This window comes from Schistosoma mansoni, chromosome 1, assembly GCF_000237925.1.
Source record: "Schistosoma mansoni strain Puerto Rico chromosome 1, complete genome".
Lineage (NCBI taxonomy): Eukaryota > Metazoa > Platyhelminthes > Trematoda > Strigeidida > Schistosomatidae > Schistosoma > Schistosoma mansoni.
The window spans coordinates 55508368-55521468 of NC_031495.1; the positions used below are offsets into that span (position 1 = coordinate 55508368).

Here is a 13101-nt window from a genome sequence, read left to right on the forward strand (position 1 = left end):
TCTCAACCTGTTCAGCACAGACGCGTCAAAGGCATGTGACCACGTTATATTATGCCCACTACAGACATATTTACCCGCAATAGACTACTTATAAGTTTTAATACTAAAATAGGTTTAAGAAAACATTCATTGATGACAAGAGATGAAGGGCTGGCTTGAAAATGAATGCAAAATTTTTTAATATCAGAATCACCAAGCTCTGAAACTTCGCACCCGAAGTTACAGCAATGATACGCCATGTAAGATTCTTCAAAAGAAACTTTGACTCTTACAGAGGTTTTCGTGCCTATAGGTAACCCTCGTGCTATTGATAGAAGAAACCAGAGAAGTAGTGAATAGGTCTTTATTTCGATCTTCGCGCAGTCACAGTGGAGCGTGGGATTATCTGTTCAGACAAACAAAGGCTCTCAACATTCCATATAAGATAGTAGGGAATATGCAAAATTTTTTAATATCAGAATCACCAAGCTCTGAAACTTCGCACCCGAAGTTACAGCAATGATACGCCATGTAAGATTCTTCAAAAGAAACTTTGACTCTTACAGAGGTCTTGTGAACACTGATTAGTATTGTTTTAGGTGTCTCATGTTTCGCCAATCTCTAATTAATAAAAAATTCCATGGCCCCTCGACTTTGAAGGTTTATATGACCCACAATTTCTGATCACATTAGTTGTTACGGTAGCTTGGTGCCCACGACTTACAAGAGTGTCTTAAAGCGAACAATAGTCACGACGGAATACGTAAGTTAGAACGACCAAGAACGTGAAGTATAAATTGACTTAATATAACAGTCTACAACAAGCAAACAAAATCCGAAGACTGAGCAAAGAGGACTAATAGCCGAAGGAGTTGTGTGAAATATACTCATACAACTCTGGTGTACATGGAAAGGTCGAACAAGTACAAATGTAAAATTTCAGAGATGTTTAATAGGTATCAGCATTAATACAATATGAAGAGAACTATACCATTCTGTAACCAAGAATAATCTCCCAATACACAGACAAAGATTTAAAGAAGCAGTTCTCTATTACTATTACCTGGCAAATTTTGGTGCTTTTAGTGTAAATGACTCGACCTTTGCTCGCGGTAGTTTCGAAAAGTTCTTTTTGGACCCTCAGTGTAGCCCATGGATCTAAAAAATCACTTCATCGACAAAAAAACAGAGACTCTGTAGTTTATGATGTCCATTCAAAGGAAGCCTTGAAGTCAAAGCAAGTTTACGTTTTTGGTTTCTCAGCAACTGGAGCTCTGGGTAATGAGAAATATCTTGGACTTCATGGTTTGTATTTGTTATTGTTAATCTTTCTGATATTGCAATTAGGTAAACCTGGTGTCGCGGGCGTATCACGACCTACGCCTTTGAGATATTCGCCGTCTTTAGGTGTCCCATTAAAAGCTGCCTGTGGATATGGCTTCACAACATATATATATGAAGGCAGTCATGGGGATTTTGGCGTCTACGGTTGTGGGATCAACAGTGATGGCCAATTAGGATCACAGGTTGTCTATATTGTAATATTCATGATTCCGCGAATGCAAAGTCGGGCTTTTCGAACTTGAACGAAATATCATAGACTGGTAAACATATTAAGTGCCCAATCATGGCCGTTTTTGGCAACAGACAGCATTATATTTAGTCACTACATCTTATTAGTGCTTTTGTTTTGAATTGCCTGGAATTGTGGTCACTCAAAAGCATTATGTCTGATTGTGACCAGTAGCCACAAACTAGATGTACATTACTTTTCCATGAATCATCTCTGTTGAGACAAATTGTGAATCTTTGCAGTCTCCATCTACTACTCATATAATTAACGCTATTTATTTGTCTTGGCGCTCTGACTGTAAGGTGCCTTTTAAGAACGATAACTTTTTAAGCTATTTCTGTTTGCTTCCTAGCGTTAGTAAGTTATTCCCGCCCAGCATATACGGAAGAAACCCATTGGGCACTTCAAAAGAAGAGCCTTGCAAAGAAAGTGCTCCTGGACACTAGGGAAAGCAAATTAAACATCCATTTCGATTCATTTGCGGTTCTTTTATGTGTATTTAAGGGTTATGATATCCGTAGTATGGCAGGATTAACTTAGTCGACACTACATAGAGCATATGGACACAGTTAGGCGTACATTACACTTTTCTATCTCTTTCCCATCGTAAAGTGCTTTTACAGCTCGAATTTCAGGAGCCAAACTGCCCGAAAATACAGTTATTCATGTTAAGTAGCCATTTTAGTTATATACCAGAATTTCGTTTTGTAAGTTTATCGCGATTTCCTGGCAGCTCTTCATTGGTGTGTCAACTGGCTAAGTTGTGCTTGAGCATATACCCTCTTTTATCTAATTCATCGGTATAAATAAGCACTCAGTTAAATAGTGTAGGTAACATCAATCATACGTAATATCTATGTATATTACGTTTAAATCAAAGCCGGATATACGAATTTGTACATAACTAATAATTTACACATTCTTTATCTAATTATTTTGTTAAAGTGATTGTTCTTTTCGTTGATTTTTAATATGTCGCCTTTCTAAATAATATTTGTGACACATGTGGGTACTCCATAATATTGAGTTGGTCTTCGGAGCACCACTACTTTTTATTTGTACAGGGGGTTTGTAGAGATTGTTAGCATCTTGCTCGGTCCTTGTTACCAACGTTATCTATACCTTCGTATGATTTGTTGACTTGAACACAGTGGTTATGTTTGCTTCTGACGTAATAATGAATAAATCGCAATACAAAGTTGTGTTAGCTGTATTATATTCCAAATAAGTTTGCCCTCAAGCAAAGCGATCTGGAAAATAGAACGGGTGAATGAATAAAGTTCAAGTACATAAGTATGAATCACCGTATGTGTGTGTAAAAAAATGTCTAAACAGAAAAATAGTGTCTGGATCCAATGGGACATCATCAACACAAACATATACGTATATGTATGCACTGGTAAAAGTTCACAATTATTCATAAGTACGAAATAATCATGTTGAAATAATACCACTGACTTAAAAATTGGCTTATATCTTTTGAACACTGCTCAGGAGAATCGATAAACAAAATAACCAGAAAAATGGGAATGATTGATCTGTCCGGAAATTAGAACGCGGTTGATACAAGTTTATTAAATTTTCACAAGTTACCCTAAGTTAGACCGTCACTGAAAACCAGAAAGCACTGACTAGCTGTTTCATCCTAGCATGAGATTCTTCAACAACACGCTCCCACGAATTACTCTGGGTTTCAAACCCAGGACATTTGACTTATCACAAGAATGCCTAACATCTTGACCACAACCAGAATTTAACGATGAGCATCTAACTTCAATCAATTTACGATATCGTACGATATCTTTTGTTGCCAGTGGTGGGTGACTGTCTCATACTCGACATAGTTGTACCGCATGGCTTCTCATTCATACTCTGATTTCCATCCAGAAGTTGATCACTATTGAACACAGGATTATTATCAGTATGGGCATTTTCATTGTCCACATTTACTGTTATAAGATGGATGGAGTTCCAAAATCACCTTATACCTTTCGGTCCCGCAAATTCATTATTTCACGAATCATATTGTCTGTTTACTCTTCTCTTTGACTTTGATTTTTGACATTTTCGTCTCATTTTACTAATATAGTGTGACAAGTTGGATTGATCCATATATGTACGAGGTTCTACGTTGCGTATGACTGAGTCACTGAGACTAAGCCACATTGTCTATTGATATTTTACATTTGGTGACTCCAACTCAAGCTTCCTGGCGTTTTACTGACATTTTTATGTTTTTCCCTAAAACTACTTAAAATACTGAGCTATTTGGCAAAATTACTTCGATTTTCTCAATAGTTGTAAGGAACACTTTATTAATAAAAGTAAATGGCCACTCACTTGAATCGTGCCCTAATAATTATAATTTCATTGTGAGCACTCAAACCATAGGCCAATATTATTTTATATATCGTCTGTTTATAGTATCCCTAATTAGGGTTTTGTTGGGTCGCAATGCAGTGAGTCATCGTTTTGGAGAACACATTATAGATTAACTATCGTCTACGACATTTGCTAAAGACTTTATAGTACTCATATTTAGGTTGATGTACGTTAATAGAGCTGTAATTCATGAGTTCAAGAGCTAGATTTTCAACAAGCTCTGCCTATCAAGTTTTGTGCACTCGTTTAGTGATGTCAAAGTTTACGAACTAAGTAAGACATGAAGCTTAGTTCAAGTCTTATATGTAATTAGGGAGTTTCATTGCCTCTGCTTCAGTTGATTAAGGTTAGAATAGAAAAAGCTTTGGCTTCACAAGATTTCGGGTCTAGCAACAGTGGATTATCAATACCTCCAGATCAGGACCTAGTTATATGAAAACAATCAGAAATACCTAGTAAGTCGGTATCAGTCAGTTACTCAACGCGAAAGATAAACATTAAAACTGCTTGAACATCGTACCAAACTACCTTGAGGTGAACATAAATTTGATGGTTAACTATCTTAGTTGTTCTTGCAATACAGTCTTGACTTTCTCGTCGTTAGGCTGGACTATGGGGAATATTTCTGCTGTTCCTCTACTGTGACGCATATAAACGCGCTCTCATAGAGTATGACCAGAGTCTGCGCACGTGCTCCAAAATGAACGTCAGCCTTCCTTTGAGCTTCTGCAGCAATCCCCGATGGTGATATGGTCTATTTGCGTTCGTCGTCGAGTCTGTTTTGTGGGAGGGATTGTTATGTCAGACTATGTGAAAAGTAACATTAAATCTTCCGGAAAGTATAAAGCTTTCGCTTCAAGGACTCCGACAAAGTTTCTTGGGTGAGGCAGTAAGTTATAAAACGACTAATTCTAGAATGAGATATATGGATTCATCCCGACTTGGTATGTTGGAAATCCAGCTCACGAGTCTTTCCTCCATGGTTAATGTTAGCTATAAATTTCAGTGTTGCACATGATGTACGGAAATGTTTGTGGTTTAGAAGTCTTCATGGGATTTCCCCCAAGTTGTTTACATTCTAGGGAATATAGATCTAGTGTTTTCATACATTCTTTGTAATATTTTAAGCTTAGGATCACAAGCTGATCTTGTGGCTCATTTTTGTATACGCTCCCAAGTATTTATATCACTTCGAAACGGAGGAAACATGGTTTTATTACGTTGCATGGAGCTGATAAAACTTGAAAATCAAATGGGAACCTTTACTAGCAAACTGTTGTTCACAGGTTTTGATTCACACCCAGAAACAAGAGCATTATTATATTAGCTAACTTCAGCCTCTAGTTAAAATTTAGTATCATTTAAAGAATTTTTCTCTCATTTCAGTCAGTTGGATTAAAAACCAAACTTGCTACGGGCGACTCGGTAAATGTTGTTCCTGAACTTGTGAGAATTTCTGTCCGTCTTGATAATACGCAAAAACAAGTATATCGTCCTTCTCATGTGGCATGTGGTCGAGCACATACTATTATATCCTATGAAAATTTGAAGGAGTCGAATAGTGATACACCTCCTCTTGTTTTCAGCCTGGGCAACAATGTTTTTGGGCAGTGTGGGAGAGAAATAGTTCCTGGCGAAAAGTACGATCATGATATGGAAGTTATAACAAAAATAGTTTTGCCACCAGAAATAAAATCTATTAAACAAGTATGTTGAGGCATTTATAAGTTAGTTTGCACTGTGAATCTGTATGTAATTATTGGGTTGTATTTGATTAACCTTAGCATTCATTTATTTCTGTTCATAGTTTCGACTTAGTAGTTAATCTTAATATTTTTGACAATCATTAGTTTTCGTCTGACATAATGCTTATTTTTACTGTTCGCTTACTGAGTCAGTCGTTCCATACATTATATTTTACTCTTTAGTTTGCCTTTAATTAATGCTGTCGGCTAAAACTTATATAAAGATGATATTCCAGTATAGGTCGTCAATTTTTTTAGCACTAAATAAACTTGCTTGTTTAAAACGATACTTTGATTAAGTTGAATCTCCAGGATGTGTATAAAACAAAATCCCATGTCAAATGAATAATAGAGAGAATTACGAGTAAACGACTATTTCATAATCTTAGATTTTTATGTTAACATTTCATATGAGGTACATATTATACTTTGGTCTTTTAGTTAAATGTCAAACAGTTGCAGTCACGATAAATAGAAACTATCCAACAATGTTTTTCTTATAATGGAGGGGCTTTATAGCTCAGGTGGATGATTTTGGTGGAGTTTTGTTCTCTGAGCTGGATGGTTTGGTCATGTTTTTTTATTTATTTAAACACATAAATATTGGTACAAGGAAGCACCAGATAAATATGCGCCTCACAAATGTCATTCGATTTGTGTGAGGGCTGTAATACTGCCCAGGTGCCCGAACTGAAACGGGTGGTTTTCTTAGGGGGCCACACCCAGAGCCTTTGACCTGAAGATCTAGTCGACAAGGCAGTGGAGCATCGTATGGAGATGCAGTCCCATGGTAGCCGGTGACCAACAATTGGTTCATACGCCATCTTTTCCTTCAGGATACTGGAGCCCATGTTCACCATTGGTTTGGAATCAGGGTTTTCCAACTCCCCTAGGTGGATCCTCCACATCCACCAACCCGGTTAAAGTGCCGGACATTCGCTTTTCGTCCTCTCACTTTTGTGAACAACACCCCTGCCACGAGAAGGCAGTGAGTAGGACTTCCCTGGCAGAGGCTATATATTCGCGTGGCCATGTGAGAGCATTTCGAGAGGGAGAGTGGACTCTCCCCATTCTCAGTTTGGTCATGGAGCTTTCATCGTTATTCTGAACGACATCAACAAGATCGAGGTCTACAGGACAAGCTGTGAACCGTATGTGGGGAAATTCGAACACTTCACTTCTGCCTGAAGATGGTGTTGATGATATCGTTCAGAATAACGATGAAACCTCCACGACCAAACCATCCAGCTCAGAGAACAAAACTCCACCAAAATATTTTCCTTACTATGTTTTCATGATGATCGCGGTCCACGTTGCAATTAACCTAACATCGAAAAATTATTTACTAAAGTCTTCATATTTTACTTTGCTTTTTTTCATAGTTAGTTTGTGGCCAAGATCATACCTTGTTGCTCAGTTCAGATGGTGTTGTTTATTCCTGTGGACTTGGATCAGATGGTCAGACTGGTTTGGGCCATTATAACGTGGTTGATCGATTTACTGCTGTAAAGGGTTCATTGATGAATGAACGTGTTTGGTAAGCTTTTAAAACTCTTCTTAGCTTAACCCGGTGTTTATGCTTCACAGAGCACTTTATATCATACTTGTTCATAGGTTGTAAGCAAAATATTTATCATCAATTCACTATCTGTACATTATTTTTTATCCCACATGACATCATGGCCATGTAAGCAAGGGTGTGTTTACAATTTACTGACCATAATCAGGAGGAATGGGATTTCTTCGTTCTAAACACGTCGAAATTTATTATAAGTCGTGTACATCCGGCACAATAACATACCTGAACCGCACGTTCAGTAATACCTTGAAAGAGGCATCTGTCAATCTGTTTAATAAACGGTAATTATTTATATCTCTAGGTCACTTGGATGGTATATAATTAATATGAGCATTACAAGTGTGATTGGCTTCTTCTCGAGAACTTGAAAACATTTTTGAAGACCCATCTTTATTCGTATTTCGAGTGTGTTGTGAAGTATCGCTGAGGTGTCGTTGTGTTATTATTTGTTCGGTATATGATATCTGTTTCATACTTGGCCCGTGTTTTTTTTAGTACAAATCATAACACAAAGTTACCTAAACTTGAAAATAGAATAAGGACTATTATGTTTTAGTGTGAATATCGTGGAAAAGTATTCGATAAATCACCTGATTACTTTGTAAAACGTTGAAACAGTTTGTTATTATATGTTTGTCAGGTATATGAAAAGAGCCGTTGGTTATTGGTTGACTTATTTAGCTTTCAACCAAGTAGTTGTAAGTCTAAACTCTGTTCTATTTACTTTGGTTTGGGCAGATGGATAGTATTATTATTGCTCACGCATACATTTTGACTCAGAATGTAGTACAAAGGCTCGTGCCATAATTATGAGCAAATTATTTCGTACAACAACAGCTTTGGCCGAAATTATGAAAAAAGCCTTAAAGACTCGATAATCTCATGTTTACTAAATAAATTCAAGTTCATTGCTATGATTTTTTTTGTAGTACAAGCTAACTACTAGATTAGTGATTTACCGTTTTGTTGATTCTTTTCAATTTGTGATAGTGAGAGTAAAATGCAATTGGCCACTGAATGTGGACAAACATGCACCCAACTTACTGATTTAAATATGTGATTTCCTTTCCTCTTATTGATTTCTGATCTGGACTCACTGAGATTGACTACTTAGAACAGTGTGGAGTAAATTATAATCTATCATTACTCTTGCTCTTTATTTTTGGCTGTGAATTATTTATCCTGTATAACGTGATCTAGTCTGTGTATTGTTTAGCGTTCAAATATCTAATCTAGTATAGCGTAGTATACTGCAGATATTTTAAACCATCCTTCATATCATTTTTTAAACATTTATATCAGATAAAATCGTGTATTTTAATGAGTGGTTATACTGTTTTACTTTATTATAAGTTATTAGGATCTTTTTGGATCTAATCTTATTCTTATTGAAATCTCTCGAATTTATTGAGCTGTAAATCTTCTAATTATGCATATTTGACTCCTAATTATTTTAATATTATTTCAGTTCTACTTCATTTGCTGGTATCTCTTACATTCTAGTTAATCCCGTCCGAAATTCTATGATTGATATTATTGGTAATCACAGAAAATTATGTGACGTTGTTTAATAGTTACATTTCTGACATTTGTATACCGAGTTAAAAATAACGTGTGTTTTGAATTGTTCTTTTTTTATCTTTAAAAAACACATAAGTCTGCTATCATCTCGCGGTGATACTGTTCTTGCGCTTACTGAATCAAATAAATTATTTGCTTGGGGTAATAATGAATACGGTCAAATATGGCCATTAGATCAGGATATACAAGTTCCAGAACCTGTTCACTTAAATTTAGATCACTGTATTGTACCGATAGAATCTCATTTATCTTCAGATAATGTTCATGTAGGTGAAATACAATCAATTGCTTGTGCCGGTTCTATGTGTTGTATTGTGAATAAAATTGGACAGGTAAACTTAATTATTTTATAGGTTAATTAAAAATTATATTTTAATTTAATTTAGTTTTTTTCTTCATTTCAAATTATATTGATATCATTAAAATTATTAATAAGGAAATAATCTGGAAAATAAAGCTTATTATATTCTTCTACTATTTAGTATTCCTTGGCCACTATACTTCTCTGAGCTTTTTTTAAATCAGAACAAGAATTGGGAAGGGATAATAGTTTATTCTAATAAACTTAAAAAGATCCACTCGTAGAAACATTCAAGTCTACATACAAATTTTCTAGCCTATCCACAATTCGTTCAGTGACGCTAATTGGTTGGAAAAGTCAATCAATCAGCTTATTCCATTTTGATTTTAAGTATAGAATAGTCAGAGCAGTATATTGCTAACAGGGTTATCTTCAAACTAATACCGGTACTTGGGATATCACGGGTGTATCACTAGTTCTGTTATTATTGAACTCGATAGTTATCATTGTTCAGTAATATAATGACTAGATCTGAGGCTCCACTGATAGTTTCTGATACACAAATTCATTGAAAACCTCAACATGCACATGGGAAAATATACATTCAGTTGATAAGTCCTGAATATGATGTACCCACAACCTCAAAGTAAGTGGTGGTCACCATTGAAAAGTGCCACTTATTTGTAATACAGTTAGTGTTGAGCAATAGTTTAATGGTTATAAATCACCTACCTTTTGACCAATAAGTCACGGGTTAAAGCCCTTCGTTTGTTTTGATTTAAGTAGCCAGGTAGTTTCATCGGTCGTCACACAGTGTGTCTCATAACCAAGTAACTTACATTAGAATCAACCCAGTAGCTTGATAGATTTTCAATGAAATGCTGAGTTAATGGTAAATTAGTTTAGTACGTTTATTGCAAAGTGTTAAAGTATGAACATTTTATCATGTATATGTACTTATTTTTTTATCACCGGTAAAATGTATTCCTTAAAATAGGAGATAACATAGACTTAGGATCCAATGCCATATAATTTATCATTTCTTAAAAATGACTATGGCTCTGTTGACTTCTACGCTTTTAATATTATTGCATTGATTAGACTATTAAGTTCTCTTTCTTCATATCCTTGCTTACAACCCCACAAACTTCGTTTAGAAATGTAAGAGATGTCTTCAAAGACATTTACATCACGAGCGTACGTTGACTAGAGAAGGAATCACTCAACAGTTGTTTCGCTCTAGTTCCTAGATTTAACAGTGCTCACTCACGACCATATATGAGACCAACTTCAGAAGCTCCAGACACTATGGCTTACACAATAGCTCCAAATCATTGATTTTGAAGCTAATAGTTTACATTCTCAACTGTATTCTGTTATGCATTTCTTCTCTTTCCCACTGAATACAATAAGTTTACCAATAACATTTCCTTTATATCCCAAAATGGTGTATTATCCACATAGAACCTCGGACTACCAGTCAGAACGTCAGGAAGACTAAAAAAGTACTTAACTCTTTTCTATATCATATAGACTCTATTAGTTTACTGCAATTTACGAACAGCAACAGTTATTGAGTTAAATAGAAGCTTACAATTCAGAAACATATCAAAATACCATAAACTAGTTACTCAATACATACATATTAGAAATATATGTTCTGATTCATTGGAGAATGGGTTTCAAAGTTTCTCATCCTCATTTATTTGCGTATTCATAACACCCCGATTTTTGTGATGCATTATCGTTCATGGAGGTTTATACATTTCCAGCTTGGTCTAGATTGAATTGTTTACGTATATCTACAAAATATTTTTACGAGAAATAATGTGATTGATTATAGTTTAACCGCGAAATCATAGCCTGTTCACGACATTGTACTATCATCATCCGCATTGTCCATTGTCGTCGATGATATTTATATCATTTTGAACGTGATTGATCTACAATGATGAACCTTTATCACTAGATCTTTGAGAGTTATTCACGAAGCTGGTCTCCCTACCAAACATATAGGAAGTATTATTACTAAAGTGGGTTTTGGGAGATTAGTCCGATCGAAAGAAATAACTTTTCTCTACTGCTTGCTTTTCAGTTATTCCCCAACTAATGACATGTCCGTTCATCATAAAAACTGTCTTCATATTGAACAAGTCTCCACTAATTCCCTTATATTTTAATACTACTATTTTTCATTTAATTTAGATTTTTTTGAAAATTACGTTCTTATCACTGTAAAAAGACAATGCATCATACTTCATTCATTTTATTTTTCATATGCATTTGTATCTAATCAAGGTATTCGTTTGGGGCTTTGGATGCATTGGATTAGGTCCAAAAGTTACTTGTTCACCTCGTCCAACATTGATTCCACCTGGTTTATTTATGCCAGCTATTGTAAATAGTGAATCTTGTATTAATTATGTTGCTGCTGGTCTACATCATTTTATTGTTCAAAGTAATGATGGTTTATTATGGGCCTGGGGTGCTCCACGTGGTGGTCTATATTGTCTAGGCTTAGGTAAACAAATTACAAGTAATTCTGTTAATCAAACCTACCCAGTCTCATTACTTCTTCCAATTAAATCTAAAGATGTAGTATGCGGTGTTGATCATACTGTTGTGATTGGCAAATCGTTTGGTTAATATTTACTGATTACTCGTTGTTCATATATTATTTATTGTAAATATACAGACATTTCCTCACGAAACTAGTACTTTAACAAAAAAATTTCAGATATATATTTATATGTATACAATTGTACAGCGTGATAGTAAATTCGTTGAAAGAGTTCCCTTCGCTAAACTTCGTGTTTTTAATATATATGTACTGTAATTCTACCCTTCTGTATTACATAACTATTATTCAATAATTGTGCATTCGATAGTTCAGTCTGTATTGTATTATCCGCATTACAATTTTGTATAATAAAAATATATTGGAGGAAATCTGTTTTACTTATGTTCTTTTTTGTAGTTAGCTTGATTTGTTTTATTAACTTAACTTACTCATCATTTATCGGGGCTTTTATTCTTCACATTGATCTTGAATCCAGTAGATTCAAGTAAGAATACTCTTAATACCTAGTTATTTTTCACATTGTTTATTCAATACACGAAATATACCTATGAAATGGATCTGTTAACTAAGAATTAGAATTACAATAATATGTCTCTTGATTACTACATCAACTAATTTACAAAGTAGATTGACTATTAGGATTTAAGTTTTTGGCCTTGTTGCTGAAGCTATTGGTTCACATTTCTGAGAGAATGACTGCTATTTTTGCAGGAAAGGGAAGAGTAGGAAATCGAGCAATAAGATATTCAGTATGATTGGGTTCATTTTTATAGAATATTTAGTTTCAAGAAGTCAGACCAAAAAGTAAAATGCATCTACCTAGTTAAAGTATATTGTTTGCCATGTTTATTCATTGCAGCTCTTAATTAACAAATAAATATTTAATATCAGAATGGAGTTTTGTGGATACTGTAGTAATTTTAATAGTGGAGATCATGAGTCAATTGAAGCTAGACCACCATGGAAAACCTGGAAGCACCAGACTGCTGTTTCGTCTTATTATGGGACTCCTCAGCAGTGCGCATTCACGATCCTGCTCGCGGGATCGGAACCCAGGACCTTCGGTCTCGCGCGCAAATGCCCAACCTCTACTCTACTGAGCCGGCATCCAACGGTGTTAATGTCTAACTTCAACCGATTCACGAAATTGCGCCACCGTCTGAGATATTGGTGTTTGAATAAGTATTTGTAGGCACTTGGGACTTCCCATGCCACGTAGTCTATTGTTCTCCCAAAGCTGTCCTATCGTTTCATCAAGTTTCTTAAACAGTAATAAGAACTGCATACTGACCCACTCTTTCTAGGAACGTCACTTTTAAATAATCTCTGAGATCATACAACACTTATTTGTCTTCAAGAAACCTTTGATAGTTACAGCTT

General features: G+C 35.3%; 1 protein-coding gene across 1 annotated transcript; it reads left to right on the forward strand.

The window, feature by feature from the left end:
* Nucleotides 1-1070: 1070 nt before the first annotated feature.
* On the forward strand, nucleotides 1071-11786 carry Smp_211320 (putative soluble guanylate cyclase gcy; the record flags this gene model as incomplete). The annotated part of the gene is made up of 5 exons (XM_018794922.1): nucleotides 1071-1505; nucleotides 5321-5641; nucleotides 7062-7216; nucleotides 8916-9171; nucleotides 11439-11786. The coding sequence occupies 5 exons, from the start codon at nucleotides 1071-1073 to the stop codon at nucleotides 11784-11786; spliced, it is 1515 nt and encodes a 504-aa protein (XP_018649286.1).
* Between the last annotated feature and the right edge of the window lie 1315 nt (nucleotides 11787-13101).